Source organism: Clinocottus analis, unplaced genomic scaffold, assembly GCF_023055335.1.
Source record: "Clinocottus analis isolate CAN_PGR_092001 unplaced genomic scaffold, fCliAna1.0.p SCAF_9, whole genome shotgun sequence".
NCBI classification, from domain to species: domain Eukaryota; kingdom Metazoa; phylum Chordata; class Actinopteri; order Perciformes; family Cottidae; genus Clinocottus; species Clinocottus analis.
In genome coordinates, this window is record NW_027176251.1 from 12,140,886 (window position 1) to 12,157,771 (window position 16,886).

The 16,886-nt window shown below is 43.9% G+C and overlaps 1 protein-coding gene across 2 annotated transcripts in view; it reads right to left on the reverse strand.

Annotated features, from left to right (window-relative positions):
* The window catches only part of LOC137781445 (raftlin), a 98,124-nt gene extending 81,363 nt beyond the window's left edge, over positions 1–16,761 (reverse strand). Inside the window, exons 1-2 of one of the 2 annotated variants that reach the window (XM_068570207.1) lie at positions 16,171–16,761; positions 4,617–4,785 (exon numbers count right to left, since the gene is read on the reverse strand). In XM_068570207.1, the coding sequence (XP_068426308.1) occupies positions 4,617–4,764 (148 nt within the window). In that variant the 5' untranslated portion in view covers positions 4,765–4,785; positions 16,171–16,761. Of the gene's footprint in view, positions 1–4,616; positions 4,789–16,170 lie in introns of both variants that reach the window. The other variant, XM_068570206.1, reaches the window with a different exon arrangement.
* Between the last annotated feature and the right edge of the window lie 125 nt (positions 16,762–16,886).

A 16,886-nucleotide genomic window follows, 5' to 3' on the forward strand; every position in this document is an offset into this window, starting at 1 on the left:
TTTGCATTGTTTTAACAAAGTGATTGTACGTGTTATTAGTTAGTTTATGAATTAAAAAAGCACGGATGGAGGAGTCTCAAAAAGCTGAGTTTTATTAGATGTTCTTGCTGCCCTGGTTGAGCCCTCCACACAAAAGGTCAAGTGGCCTCTAAAATGATTACACATGTTTGGGTGGAACCAATGCAGGTTTCCATCATTTTCTTATTTAACTGAGCTTTCCAAGGGTTTTATGAGCGAAGAAATACAGACAGTGCAAAGTGTTTTGTTGAGTACCTTTTAAGAAACAAGTAGAGGAACTTGTTTATTGGCAAGTAACACAATTAACGACCTTTACATGTCAGCTGTGAGCAATTATCAAGTTACAATCCCTGATTATTTATTTTTTTCTAGCAGTTGTAAGTACTGTAAGTATCTGAATATATAAGCACGCCCTACAGCTTTACCAGAGAGAATATTTTCATATTCATAATCTTTGACTATCTTAAATATTTTACAGGTTTCCTGTAAAAAAAGACCCGACACATGAATCATTGCCAACACTTACATACGTAGTTCAAAATAATTACGACACGCTAACCCTTCAACCCCCGAAAAAAAACCTGCTGATGCAGAGAAATGATTCACTCATTCACTTGGGCAGCACAGACACACTCTGATTTCTCAAACTGAATGTTCTCCTCTGGGAAACACACACACACACACACACACACACACACACACACACACACACACACACCCACACAAACGCACACCCATATTTCAAGAGATGAACAACAGAGAAACACAGACAGAGGCATACTGACAGCGACAGAGAGACAGAGTAAGAGGAAACTGATTACAGTAAGTAGCAACCCCCACCATTACAGGGAATGCTTGAAGATAACAAGCATGGCCATGAGCCAAAGAAACACACACACTCACACACACACGGTTCAACAAAAGGGAGGCACCCGTCCACCTCCGGCCTCCTCTTCCAGCCCCGCCCTCATGTCAGGTCCCGTATGAGGGGGCGAGACAGCCACGCTCCATCCATCCAGTCTACTCAGGCTGACAAACTAATGGAGACTAATCAACTGTCAGGGCGAACATGCCGTGCACTACATCTCCCACCCCTCCTTCCCCCGTCACCCTCCCACCACCGCCACCAAACTACCCTCCCACCATCATTTCTGCGATAACTGTCATGAGCAGAAATTACAGAGCGATGGCTATATATACCCCCCTGACTCCTCCCCCTCATGCCCTGAAGCGCACACAAACACGCACAGACGTCCCTGAGCACATTAATTTCACATTTGCTCACCTGAATGAACCCCATTATATATTCAACCTTAATCTAATCCTAATTCTATACCCACCCTTAAATTTACCTTGACCTTAACCCCAGTGCTGATGTCTGTCAACTGAGCGGCTATGGACTGCTCAAAGATTCGGCGGAGGTTTGCAGATGACATTACGCTTTACTTTGTAAATCAATATATTTGACGGCTCTCTTCTCCCAGCAGAAGAACGTGTGATTTGTAGGACGATGTAATAGTTTCATTATAATTAACGTAACAGCAGTGCTTTGATTATTGCAACTGTCATTTAAACACCAGGTTATCTTAAGAAATGGTTGAATAATTATGTTGGATTCTTCTGAAAACTGACTCTGGTTCTCGATATGCTTCAGTCTGGTCTCTTCCTCTGTTTCAAGCTGTAAAATGTCACTTGTCAGTGTGTCTGAAAAGTGAGTGGTACGCCCAGAAGTGTAGGAAGACAAAGTGGATCTACTTTATGGGGGGATTAGCAGAATGGCTTTTCTGTTACGACTACCATCAGGAATAGTGGATGTGTTGAAGTGCTTTGTGAATTCATTAGTATTACACACTTAATCTTGATATTCAAGGCAAACAACCTATTTGTATGCAAGAAATCATATTGACTGTGTTTCATCAGACAAGCAGAACATGTCATATATGTGTCAGAGTGAAGCCAATTTGCTCCGAATGCTTTGGGAGTCGATACATAAACACAGTTCCAGATGTCCTGAAAATGCCGACATTCATTCTTTTCCCTTTTTTATTTATTTTTTGTCAGTAAATCACATTTCTTAAATATACAATAACTGATTTTTTTGGAGCCTCTGAGGGGCAATAGAAAGAAGTTGTTAACACAGCGCTGATATATTGTCGTCTTTTACGAGCTTGTTAGCAGTTGGAGAACATAACTATGTTTCAGCTCAACATGCCGACACGCCAAAAGAAACAATGCTGAAGTCCAAATAAAAAGTGGAATCCACAGCCCCCTGTGTTTGCTCTGGAAATCTGGTATTTTGTTTTGAGAACTGGTCAGTGCCTCTCGGTGTCTGGATGAGACGCACCAGCCTTTCAACTATCTCCACTGTAACTCATCTGCATCATTAGACGGGTAGAGCAAATGCAAGTGGAAAGAGCAGTAAAGTGTTAAGTAGGATGGGTGGAAGGGGAAGTTGGATGGGTTAATCGAAGACAGGACTTTCACTGTGTGTGAAACAAGGTCAACATAACAAATGGAGTTATATTACGTAAGAAACTTTGTTTAACCTCAGCCACAGTCTAACTACATAGTTTTGTTGCGTAAATAAACCACAAAGTTAACCTCCATTGGAACTGTGTGAATGAAACACGCAGAAACATACGTCTCCTGTGAACATGGAAGTTTGCTTGACTATGTATAGAGAGGGAACATGCCGCTGCCCCTGACGCGTCTAAATCAGCCGAGCTGGAAGCATCGGGCGATTGGCCAAGCTATCGTGTTTAACGAGCTGGCAGTGAGAACTTTAATGTACGTAATTATCCTAAAAATACGAATTACAGCTGTTTGTGCCAATGTTTGTCAATTAAATTAACCTAAAAGGACTCGCCTAACTCTGGATGTTACTTCACCGCCTTTTTAAAGAACAATACAAATACACAGGAATACTCTTAAATGCACATGGACACACACACACACTCTCACACACACACACACACACACACCAAAGTCCACAAGCCGTTGCTTTAGTTCTCGACATCTCAGGAAGCAACACCCACCTGCCATCTCGTAAACACCTCAGGCTGAGGAAAGGAAGCAGAGGAGGGGGCTCTACCGGCCTTCTGTGTGTGTGTGTGTGTGTGTGTGTGTGTGTGTGTGTGTGTGTGTGTGTGTGTGTGTGTGTGTGCGTGTGTGTGTGTGTGCGTGCGCATCAGTAAAAGGTATCTTTTAAAAAGGGAACTGATTCATTCCCATATTTCCATGCACAGCCCAAAGGCTCAGATCCCGTTTGACTGTCAGCAACATCTTCATAGTGAACTTATTGACACGTTCACGGCTCAGCCGGCTGGTTTGGTGCACAAAGCCAGTCAGGCCAGTATCTCCTCAACGGAAACAAACTGAAACTAGCCGAAGCTAAAGCCGGCTCAAACCAGTGACATTGAACAAAATAGTTTCATGACCCAGCAGGCAATTTTTTTTTACTTTGTTTGAATCCCCTGCTAACCGCTTGGATTCGGTGCCGCACATAAGTGATTGCCACCAGCAGGATGTTTGGCGTGTCTTGGGCTGGAAAATTCTATATCATTAGCACAGCGTGAAAGCATGACTGACTAAATGTGAGAAAATAAATTAGAACAGTGGCGGCTATACAGGGAGCAGGCGCTAATTAACACTCAATCATTTCAAGAAAATCCTTCTGAAAATTGCAGCCAGTGTGCTGTAATTCCATATACATGAGTGATAGATTTCTTCTGCATCTAAATCCTTAATGCTTTTAGACTGGAGACACGCAGGTGTAATGGCCTTTTCAGAGGGGGAGTAGACAAATAAATGACGCTGGCGGTAGCATTATTCAGTAAAAATACTGCACACCGCACAAAGAGTTGCAGATTGCGGTGCAGATCGGCCTATTGCAAAACCTGTGAGGCATATCGCCTTTTTATCACGCTGAGGTATGATGCAGCAAAGCCCCTCAGGCCATGAGCTATTTATATCATTTCAACTGTGCATGTGCAAGGGGCAATAATTTAGATTTTTACGACCCCGAACCACAAAATGACCATAACATGGCTGCAAAAAGGGAGCTGTGGGGATTATTGATTGATAGTGACTATACTGCTATGCTGAGATTTTAGGCTTCTCGTGCTCAACTCATGGGTTATATTTAGGGATGCAACAATACGGATATCAAGCCGAAACTGACTCAGATAGAAGAATCAGATATCCATGACAATGGGGCCGATCTATTTAATTAAATTATATGTAAACTATGTACATTTTACAATTGAATGGTAAGTATTTGTTTTACTAAGGTGTTGCTGTATGCTTTATTAAATGTACATCTAAGATAATATTTTGTGTGATGGTGATTTACACATAAAACAAAGATCCCAGTCACGTCCACACATTGAGGCATACATGCTATTAATTGGTATCCGATCGGCAAATAAATAGTGTTGTTATCAGGACTGGTGCATCCCTAGTTATGAAATAAAAACTATTATTAAAACTAAAATGATCAAGTGCATATGACAGTAGATGAGTTGAGTTTCCTGTCAAAAACAATAAAGGTCGCTGGTTCTTCAACATTGCATGTGAGCAGATATAAATCCATGTCTCACCGTCTTTGCCGATGAGGAAGTCCAGGTAGCGGTAGGTGTAGGCCACGCCCACTTTGGTCTCCACCTGCGGTCTCTTCAGGGTGGAGTAAATCTTCCCCGGACTGTTCTCCTCCGACGTCGGCTTCATCTTACGCAACCCGCAGCCCATGACTGTCTCTCTGTGCGTGGACTTCTGCCAACGAGAGAAACACTGAGTCAGTGTTTTATTGTCATTGTGTGTGTAGCGAGCGAGTCGAAGTGCAAATTATTATATTGTTTATAAATATGAGTAAACTTAAAAAACTGGATAATACTTGGGTAAATGTTGGTCTGCTACACTGGGTATGACTGACTGACTCACACATATGAAGGCAAACATTCATGCACTCTGATATCCGTGATTCCTCTGGGATGTCAGAAGGAAAAACCACTAAAGCAGAGCATGTTGGATTGAGCGTCTGTAAATAAATAAATGAACACGACTAAATGGGCTTGATTTTTCACGGGTTCCCTCTTTCTCTCGTTCCCAGGGAGACCAAATTAGCAGAGACAAGCGTGGAAGAAGAGGAGCCCTTAAAGAGCCGGCACCGTGGACGCCGCCTCACCCCAAATGGTTTGTGACAGCATCACCGCCACTCTCCAGCGGCTGCGTCTGGGAGCAGGTGACATCCCATTGTGTGCCACTGATTAAACTCAAGGATGGATGGATGGAAGGCGGTGGTACCTCCCCTTCCTCCCCTCCCACCTCGGCTGATGAGGAACCCTCTCTATTATGCTCCCGACTAATTACAGAACGACGCAGGGCCTGAAACCACAAATCCGAGCTGGCCGTCGCTTCAGAGACAGGACAGGAAGTGAAGGGGGAGGGGGGTAGGAAGGAGGGGGAGACGAAAAAGGAAACGAGCAGCCGGGAGCTCCATTAATGAGGTGAACGGCAAGAATGGAAAAGGTGAGAATCAATCAAGGGGGAGAGAGGAAATGGGGGTGGCCGGGTTGCAGATTGTTAGTCAGAAAAGGAAGAGGGGGAGGGGGAGGGTATGAGGGAGGGGGGGGGAAATGCATGACAAGTAGAGTCTGACGAGAGAAAAAAAAAGACAATTAGAGTCGGTTGAAAAGAGGTGATCGTCAACACACAGCGAGGGAGACGGCAGAGTGAAAGATGAGGCCGGAGATTCATTACGGTTCCCGTGAAAGCCAGTGTTTCCAGCGGCACTTACATTTAATGTCTTTGCTGGACTTTATGAATCACAACCTGCATCACAATCATATTTCATCAAGCCTCAGAACGGCTGCCTGAAAAAAAAAAAAAAAACTGGAAATGCGGGCCTGCAGTCGCTCTGCAAGCCTGTTTCCTCAGAAGCTTTCTAAGCGCTTTGCACGCGTCTCACATGTGCGGCGGAGTTGTGACTTTGCCTCTTCTGCATGTGCCAGAAAGGACTGACATCTTGCTTCCTTTTTCAAGAACACCAACAAAAAAAAAGAAAAAGAAGAAGCCAAACGCAATCTGCAGAAGCCGGCATAGTCAAAGTCCCTAAAAGCGCTTCAGTCCGCCCTTAAATTGTCACTCAGGACTGCGCTGCAGTTCACCATGCAGCTTCACAAATGGCTCTGCCATCAAAGAAAACAGGGAAAAGAAAAAAAAAAAGCTTGAATTTTTTCCACTGTTGCCTACAGTTACTTGTAAATAGCTTTCATCATTTCTCCCCCTACCCTGGAGAGAGTAGGAACAACAAGAGGGAAGGCGAGGCTCTGTCATGTAGTCTACAAGAGCAGGAAAAGAGGTACTCAGAACAATAGGATGGTGGGGTGGGGGGGGGGGGGGGCTTTGAGGGAGGGCTGGAAGGAAAACAAAGTGGATGAGAGGGAGAGAAAAAATGGAGGTGCTTGTATTTGCATAGCTCCTTGAGCCCGGGGAGGAGGAGATGTGAGGCGAAGGCGAACAGGAGTATTTTTAGAGCTGAACTGACAGAGGAAATATGAGATGTTTATGATTTTTTTTTTGTCACTGTTTCTTGCCTCCAACCCTCTCCTCTGAGGTGGGAGCTCCGGGCAGTTTCAACCCCCACAAAACCCCTCAGCTCCTCTACAACCTTGTGTTTTCTTTTTTTTTTGTGGGGAGATTGGCAGGCGGGGAGTCAGGGATGCTTGACAGGGTGGACAGACTCTCGGTTGCTACAGAATGGAAGATGGAAAAAAAAAAAAGTAACAGGAAGAAGGGCCATTGATTTCCCTTTTTGCTGAATTAGCAACGATCCTCTTGCCATTTTGCTCTTTCTTTTGTCTCTTGCTAATGGCATTTAGAGGTTTTATATGATAAGAGGTTTTATTCGATAGGATTCTCTCTTCGTGAGCCAAGATTGACGTTCAGATGCTTTGTTGTAGCTGGGATGCACTTAGCTTTGGCCCTTACAACCAAAACATCCCGCAGCACTTTGTATTGTGTTGAACGCGAAGAGTAACATCAGGGAGGGGATTGTCTTTCACTGCCATGGTTTGTATCTGTCAGTCAAAAACAATTTGTCAGTTCAAGGTTTGCTTTGTCTTCCGCGTTAGCATTGATCATCCGGGTCACCTGTTGCTTCTCTGGGGGATTTGGCATGCCATGAAAGTTTAAATAAATGTTTATTTTGACAATTTTGGGGGGCAGAAATACTCTACTGCAAGCTCAAAATCAACACGATGACACCTCATAAAGTTGTTATTTCGAACATCCAGAAGACGGAGCAAAGTAAGCAATCATTCAGAGCTGGCCTTCCAACAAAATGAAGTCTAACAGTCATACTCACCTTTCAGCTCCGTTTTGTTCTCCATTAACTCGTGACTAACTAAAGCTCGTCGCAAATCTTGTCCGTCTCCAGTCTGGTGCTCAGCCGGTAGCATACAGAACGATACCTTTAATGCCAGCTAGAAACATATTGTCACAAATATTGATCCAAAGCCAATCTCTAGCGACGACGACATTGGGGGATATTGTTGGGATCACTTTTTGAGCGATGTGATAAAAGATAGAAACGCCGACAGCCAATCAACATCCATCCGAATTCACAGCATTGAGGTTGAACCCTGCTAGATAACAACATAAGAACATTTGGGAAGCAATCTGGCTGATGATGAATACTAACGCTGGTTGTTAGGCTGACTAGCGTTACCTCAGGTAGCATATGACAACTGTACGTCGTCTCCCACTGATCAATAATCAATGAATAATCCGGACAAGATCTGACCAGCTTGGTACCACCGTTTACAGAACGTTACCCTTCATCATTGTGGATGCGCTCATCGTCATGTAGTTATTGTTCTCTGTGTGGGCGGCTGTTTATAACAAAAAAAGCGAGCTAAAAGATGCTAAAAAGCCCTGTAGAGCTGCAGACTTGGGCAATAATTCCTTGTTGCTTCAAACAATAGCATCGACATTATTATTAATTTGATCTAAAATTCTTGAAAATGGAGCTTTTCATTATTAGAATGAGGAAATGGAACTTCCTCTTTCTAATAATGAAAAGCTCTATTTCCAAGGATTTCCGTTTAGATTTTCACATTACTGCAAGCGATGATGGTACAAATCGCCACCCAATGTCTGCACTTACAGTAATAACAGCACCAGCCACGAGAAGCGGCTTGCCGAGTGAATGTAATGCTGCCTGACGGAGATCTCCCCCGTAGAACAAGACCACGCTGCAAGGCTTTGATAGCAACATCGCTGAGATCAAACCCAGCAGCATGGGAAGCTTCAGAGTGGTTTATTGAAGGAGGACATTAATTAGGACACTGTGTTCTTGTGTTCTTCTCCATGTAGTCTCCCTTTTATGCCCGCTCTCTTCCTCTCTTGTGCTGTCTCTCCCTCGCCCCTCTTTGCCTTTTTCTGACTTTTGATCTTTTTAAGCTGACAAGTGAAGCGGAGCGCTCGCAAGACTGCGTTTGGCGGCGGCCGCTGCTGTGTTCAGTATCATTTGTAGTTCATTGTGAGGAGAAGAGTCAAGGGCTCTCCAAGGCGGAGTGGTTGGAGAGACCATCTCAAATAAAAAAAAAAGAAGACTGACCACGCAGGGGGCGAAAACACACTGTAGTGGTTGTTTGAAATGCTTTAAAGTACAGAATGTTTTCCTGAAGAGCAACAAGTATATTGCAAGATGTTTGTATTTATTTTAGAAATGAATTAAGGACTAATTTCTATCACTTCTCTTTGGCCTCATCTATGGATTCAGACACTGACAGTAAGTCGTGGAACCTTATCTTCTGAAATGAGCTCACAAAAAGAAAGAAGTAATTGGTCAAAACCATCATTAGTCAAGATTGCAACTGGGCCTCACATATTGAATTGTTTATAAATATTCACCAAGACACGCTACCTCTCACTCCCTTTTTATTGGGGAAATGCTAATTCATACAAGTAAGACAAGCGCAACACACTTCTTCAAGTATGTCTACGTTTCGGTGTATCGGGGAAAACCCCTGCACTGACGCGCTGACACGCCTGGGCGTTACCATGGTTACCAAATTACCTTGCATCAACATGGGCTCACCATCAGCAGATGGATTTAACAGTCGGGAATTTGTGCTAAAATTCACACATCTACTGTCATAAAATCCTGTGTTAGGTCTGCCGTGATTGATTGACAGCTGTCTGAGCAGCTGAAACTAAACTGGGAAACACACCAGATTTGATTAAACTGAACCAGCGATGTTTGAAAGCACAAGTTGCCTAAATTTAATTGGTTTCCAAACTGGTAAGGGGAGAGAGGGGGGAGTTTTAAAAGTGAAAAGTATAAATGATGCATGGTTCTGCCGTGTCCTAGGGGGGGCTTGACAATATTTGATTTAAGGGGGCTCTGCAGAACAAGAAACCACTTCTGGCAAAGAAGGAAATGCCCATATGAGCTGTTTTCCGGAACAAGCACTTAGAGCCTATTTTTGACAAAAGGTCACACGACACACAGCCGATATGTCCAATAGTCTGATGTCCGGTCCAAATATCCTTCAGTAACCCTGTGAGCTTCACCCTCAACCTCTGCTGCTTCGGGTGACGCCGTCAGCTGAAAATGTTAACACACTGCCTTTGGTAATCCCCCACTCTTCTATTTTCTTCCTCCTTCTATTACCACCTTGAATCCTTTCCTAAGTGGGACAGAGAGTATGGAAAAAGAAGAGACTCAAGAGAGAAAAACAACAGACACTGAGGCAGGAAGTTAATGCTGTGACCTTTAGTGCCCTTTTAAGAGAGGGACCTACAGAGTGTAGCTAAATATACTGTACATGACCTTTATATCCAAACTGTTAAAATTCACTAAAAACCTACAGTACTGTTTGAATACGACATTGTCCGCCTGTATGCTTGAGAGGTGGCTAAATATAAAATACACAGTTGGCTGTTTAGCTACTTTACAAATATTATTATACTTCCAGTGGACGTCAGACCTAAAAAGCGAAGCTAGCAGCAAACATTACATATTTAGCAACAGGCTTTTATATTTTAGTATAAATTTGCCTTTTCTGAAGCACACAAACAGAGAATAAATGGGTTTTGCTGCATGAGAAGCTTACAAAGTTTCTATAGGTGCTTTTAACTGTCATATTGTAATCGATTATGTTTCTTCACTTTGTCGGATTTATCGCTTTACTTGCTGAAATATACAGTTTTTAAGCTTTTTTAAAAAAAAAAATTTTAAAAACAGAGAAAGTTATACCATTTATATTCTCTATGTGTGATCAGTTTATCCAAATAACACAGATTTGGAAATGAACGCTGAGGTTTCTGGAGCTGCTGGCTGTGTGAGACCGGCCGATCGGCTAGCTAGCTAGCTAGTGGCTCTTTGTATATTTTCTTTGTCCCTCAAAGAGGAGCCATCTACACCACGAGACACAACAATGTCATCTATGATTTTAGGCCATTTTCAAACATTGTCCCTTCAGTCACTGATGGCTGATGGTTTTCAATGCTACCAGCACTAAACTGGAGGAACAATTACAAAAGTGTTCGAACCGGATGTGGGGATATTGGCGGGGCAGCTTGAGGTGAATCCTGGGCATAAAGTCACACTTGATGATAATAACGAATCACTATAAAATCCTGCTCATGTAATTTCCAGTCTGTCATGAACCAGAAGAGAAGAAGCAGTTGCTTATTAGGGACCTAAGGAGGAAAAGTGTTTAACGTGCTTTAGGATTTGCACACTGGTTTGAAAATTCAAAATCTCACAAAGCTTTGGTTATTGTGAGTGAATGCATTGTAATGTATTAATCATTTCTACTTTGACGATCCCACAGAAAAGGTTTAATTACATTTTTGGGGGGGGCGACGTCTTCACATTCAAACCATTGCGCACCCCTCAGCAAGGAGGCCACAGGTGCCAAAGGTGGAATTGCTTCTTTTTTTCAACTCGCTTGAATTAGTTTTATTTGCTTTAAATGCCCAAGGACGATGCATAACAGCAATGCAAAAAGAAAGAAAAGGGACAATGATGTTGTGATGAGTGAGACGGAGCGATCAGGTGAGTAAACAATCGTGTCGGTCTGAGATTCTCTGCCGTTTCGAGGCTCCGGGTGGCTCCGCGTTTCGCGATGGCCTCGACCAACCTCGTCTCCGTACAGTCTCAAGGCCCGGCTGCAGTCCATCCACACACACACACACACACACTCACACACACACACACACACACACACACACAAATACACACAAATACACTCATACACGCATGCATTGAGAGAGCTATTGCCATGGGAACCAACCCCTCTATGACTATTCCCTCCTCTGGTGAATAATAGGCACCAATCTTTCTCAACCTCTCTCTCTCTCTCTTTCATTGTCAGTTTCTCTCTTTCTTTTTTCTCTCCTTTTCCTGGTCGCTGTAAGCCCCACACCCTCCTCATGACCAGGATCGGCTCCCCACTCCTCCTCCTTTTCCCCACTCCTCCGTGTGCAGGAGCAAACACTGGCGTCCTCCTGTCCCCCTCCCCTCCTCTCCGCATGTCTTTGACAGTCATGAGTTTGATTTGTTATGCATAATCTATCCACGCTGGGATTTGTACAGTGCTCACAAGTGAAAAGCAAAACATTATCTCGACTCAACCCGCACAAATGTTTCCACGCTGCAGCCAAAGAAACACTGTGAAGGAGGGATTGTTTGTCATCTCAAGAAAGCAGAAGAGAGAGAGAGAAAAAGACTTGGTTAAAAATAGAAAACTCTTCGGTTGCCCTCTTTATATTTTTTTCTTTAAAACACTGAGGAGTTTGAAGAGATTCTCTCTGAGTGACTCATTGCTTTCTGTGAACTTGCTCCAGGCAGGTCATTTTTTATTAAAGCCAGCCGAAGCCAAGTTCTTAGGTTTTCAGACACCCTATCGATATGTCCGTGTTGCACATTAGCCAATCAATACTGCTGCAATTTTCTTGACCGCCCATTACAACAGGAGTCAATTTGCCTTATAGGAATATCAAGGGGGGTGGGGTTTTTTTCGCGGGGGGGTTGTTTGTTTCTTTGTCTCTGCTTCGAGGCTAAGCTACAACACAACCGGCTGAATATTGGCTCTTTTGTCTTCTGTCTTGCCTGGAGGATTCATCCTAGGAAGCCGTCTCAGGTCTAGGGCAATGCCAGAGGCTTGAATAACTTAGTACCTTCAAAAGCACGATCACTGTCACCGAACAGGGGAGTGAGGGAAAATAAATTATCTTTGCCCGAGATCTTGTAATTGAGCATTTCAAAGGGAAAAATATGTGCGACTTGCAGCAGAGACACCCTGTCATGACGACTGCAAAACTCACACCTTATCTAGCAGTGTGCCATTCAGCCATGTTTACTGCATAAAGTTTATATTGCTGCCGATAAAGAGCCACATTGGAACAAACTACACCAAACCATACGACATCCTGGAATCAAGCACTGAACATTTCTAAAACACAGATAACTCTGCCAACCAAATACTTATATGTTGTCATTATCACATTTACTTATTTTTGATTTTGCAGGAGTAAATGTCACCTTCCGGCAACTTTTATTTTTTAGGAATTAAATCCTCCATGTGTTTACATTTCATGATGTCCCAAATGTGAGTCCCTGGCATCAAACAGGCGCAGCGTGTAATGAGAGTAGAATGAAATTAAAATGGTTTAAAAATAACTACCTTTCAATTAGATGTACCCTAAATTTTTACCAGCGTATGACATTTTCTCGTATTTTGTTGTGTCTGTCTGTGGGTGTTTGTCTATACTTAAGGAGTGGAGAGGAGTACACATTTTGGTTCTCACCAGCCAACGCTTGCCAATTACCTTAATCAAATTTCACACCTCACGGGGGGATTCACTGTGCCCGGATCAGATAGCAAACATAAGTTGATTAAAATACATGTTTGCTAAAAGACTACGGATAAAGAAAATCAACATAGGTTTAGAAAACACACACATGGTGGAAGGAAAACTCTGAAAAAAAACTATTACTATATATTGTAAATATGCTTGAACTGATTTCAAAGGGTTGCTCCACCCAATTTATTTATTTATTGTCAGAAGTTTGGGCTTCATGTGCCCAAGTTTTAAGAATCCTCCTAAGTTCCGTTTGATCATCACACAAAATACTACAATTAGAAACAACTATATACAAACTGTGAGGGTACACAATTAACAAAAAATAATCCTTATCACAATTTTGGCTTCCCCCAATTGAATGAAAATGATCGACTGCAATATAGACGTTTTAAAATGTGTCCCCAGCTCATAGAAAACCCTGCTGCATAACAGCCAGCCACCAGGGGGCGATGGAGATGTTTTAGCTTTACTTTTGGGAATCGCGTGAAAAGCATTTCTGAATATTGGGCTTCAATCCGGAGTAGAAGAGTAACACACTATCGAGCAGACGGGCAAAACAAAAAAGGAAAAAATGAATGTGAAGAAAAACCTTATTTTACAGTTTACTATAATTATATGTTAACAATATGTTGATTAGCAGGAATATAGCATGACATAAAAGTGAGGTCGAAAAAGGTTTGGCCATAACAATCCTCTGGTGTGTGGCAATCTTTAAAGAAATGCTTATTTAATAGTCAAGAAATAACTCGAATGCCATCGAGTTGCATCCAGGGAGATGTAGGATCCCGTGATTTCGGGGCTTGAACCTATCAGTCAAGATATTTTGGCCTCTGTTGCTTCAGGTCTGTCTCTTGCAGGGCTTCAAAGTCATTTTCAGTTATAAATGGTAATACATTATGAAAAAAGCTTTTACCATAATACATTAAGCCTACAGTTGTAAAGGTTAATCATTTGGTAATACATTGATTTTTAGTCCCGATGCCATGAATGGTCCAAAGGGTCTTCCTGCTGAGCTAAGGAGCTAGCTCAAATGACAAAGAAATGTGTTATTTATGGCCTTTAGCTATATATAAAAGCAGTATACGTGATGGAGTCAGGTAGAATTCATTCTATTCGCCTTATTGGCTGCCAAAAGTCCCCCAAGTGAGATTTCATTTACTCCCATTGTGTTGGTTGGCAGCAGAGATCTCAGATGCAGATACCTCAAATGAAATCAAAACTGTCCGGAGGGCAACATATAAGTAGGGAGATGGACAAAAAGTGTTATTTTTTTGTAAGGTAATGTTCTTTTCACCTTTTGCCCTGTGCAACGATTCCCTTTCTCGACATGACGTTGTAGCGAAGCCCAAACCACAATCACTTCCACATTTCCAACAGCCGAGCTGAAGAGCGGCCAATTGCATGATGCAGCCATATGTGTTTTCCTCTCTGTGTTTTCAAGTGTATGCGTGAGTGTGCTTACATGTCATGAGTATACGTGGAGCATATATGCACGCTCACGTGTGTTACTGCATGTGTTCAGTGCACGTCATACGTATTCACCACACTTACCCTTTGGTATACACACTTGACAGAGTTCAGCATAGAGCTGTTTTTCTTCTCCTTGTGCACAAGTGCGTTCATGTGTAATGTGTGCGTTTACAGTGCGCTTTTGTCGGTGAAAATGTTTTTTTTCTTCATTTTGGGATATCGTACATCATGCATTCAATATCTGATGGTGTCTTTTTGTTTTGTATATTTTTGGGGCTACACATGCGTGTGTGTGCGTATGTGTGTGTGTGTGTGTGTGTGTGTGTGTGTGTGTGTGTGTGTGTGTGTGTATGTGTGTGTGTGTGTGTGTGTGTGTGTGAATTTTTGCAGCCTGTATCATGTTTCAGTGTATTTGCGGGACTGCCCATATGCTGTTTTCCCTTTAAGTGATTTTTTTGTCTCAGGATGTGTGTATATTATCTGTGTGTGTGTGTGTGTGTGTCAATCAGAGTCAGGATATCTTTGGAAAGTGAGGACATTTTGGCCTCTAATCGCTTCTTGAAATACCTGTTAGAGGGATGAGGCTTGGTTTTAAGGTTCAGGGTAGAAAACGTTTCCGGTTGGGCATTTAAGATTAGGGTAATGAGAATGCATTATGTCAATGTATGTGTGACAGAGGTGTGTGTGTGTGTGTGTGTGTGTGTGTGTGTGTGTGTGTGTGTGAGAGAGAAACAGACAGACTGAGACAGAGGCAACTCCTGACCCACCAACACTGAGAGTGAACGCAGCCTGCCGCTCCACGGCTCACCAGCTGGAACTAATTAACAGCAGTTCAGTCAGACTGAGCTCTCTCTCTCTCTCTCTCTCTCTCTCTCTCTCTCTCTCTCTCTCTCTCTCTCTTACACACACACACATACGCACGCACACACTTGCCCCTCTTCCCCCGGCTTTTCCTCTCTCTCATGCCCTCGTCTTCCTCCTGTCTGACATCCCCCCGCCCTTCCTTCACCTCCTGCCATCGCTCAACTTGTTTTTCCTCCCGCACGCACGCTTGGATGAACTCGTGTACCGGAGCACATAGTCGAAGCATGTAAACATCCACTTGTACAAAAAAGACACGGATATATAGGCGCGCGCGCGCACGCACACACACACACACACACACACACACACACACACACACACACACACACACACACACACACACACACACACATACTTTTAACCATCATCCGTACAGTACAGTAGCTCACAAATCACACTCCCCCCTCTGATCCCCCACGAGTGGGAGCAGCGTGATACTGTACGCCGGACACATCTTGAAACACGGTCAGGGTGTGTGATGATTGGATCCAGGTAGACATTTTTGACATTCTCAGCTCCACTCTGTACCATCCATCCCGCATGTGACTTCAAAACAACCAAACCCATTGATGTGTATAATGAATGTCCAGAGTGTGTGCGTGCGTGACTGCGAGCACGTGCATGTGCAACTGTGTGTGTGTGTGTGTGTGTGTGTGTGTGTGTGTGTGTGTGCGCGCGCGCGTGTGTGTGGTGTACCAGTGAATTTAGAGCTTGTTGTTGAGCACAGCGCTCCGAAGCCAAACTTGTGGCTTGCGGCATCTTCTCTAATGAATCGACCTCTCTGTGGTGAAACAATTGCCGCCATGCAATCCAAGTTCACGGGAGGCTGCTGCTGCTGCTGTCCAGGGGGGAATCATATACGCATCTGTTTTCCCCCTGAAGTTCAAATTCATGCACATGTTGAGGAGCTCTCTCGCACAAAGCGGGAGAAGCCAAACGTACCTGTTTCGCGAATCTGGTTGAAAAGTTCAGTGCTCGGACGCGGAGGCAGCAGCTGGGGCAGAGCGTCCAGCAGAGACACGCATTCTACTGGGAAGGAGGGATGGAGGACGGGGGTTCAGATCCCGTCCGGGGAGCTCACTGAGGATCGAGGCTGCTCTTTCTGCTTCCAGGGAACACAATCCTCCACCGAGGAACCAGAGCAGGCTTCAGCGGCGGCGGCGGCAGCGGCAGATCCAGCGGTTCGCTTGTCTCCCCCCCCCTCTCCACCTAACGGAGCTCAAACACACTTGTAAGCTCAGTGAGTCTAGGTCATGCTCAAAGTATGCCTGTATGCCGATGTTCTGCAAGCTCAGGGAAACCACATCCTGTCACATATTTACCTCCCTCCCTTGTCTCTCCTTCCCTTTTCAATCTATCTTTCTATGCTCTCTCTCTCTCTCTCTCTCTCTCTCTCTCTCTCTCTCTCTCTCTCTCTCTCTCTCTCTCTCTCGCTCCCCCGTGATTGTCTGAAGCAACTGAGCGCTCTGACCCAGCGTCTGTTCTGCACAGCCTCTCTGCCTCTCTGCCTGTCTCTCCAGCAGCCGCACCAGTTCCACTCGGCTGACTGAAGAATCCATCTGAGGAGAGGAGGGGGCGGAGAGGAGAGGAAGAGAAAGAGGGGAGGGAGGAGAGGAAGAGGAAGGTGAGGAGGGGGCTTCGCTGGGAAATACCAGAGT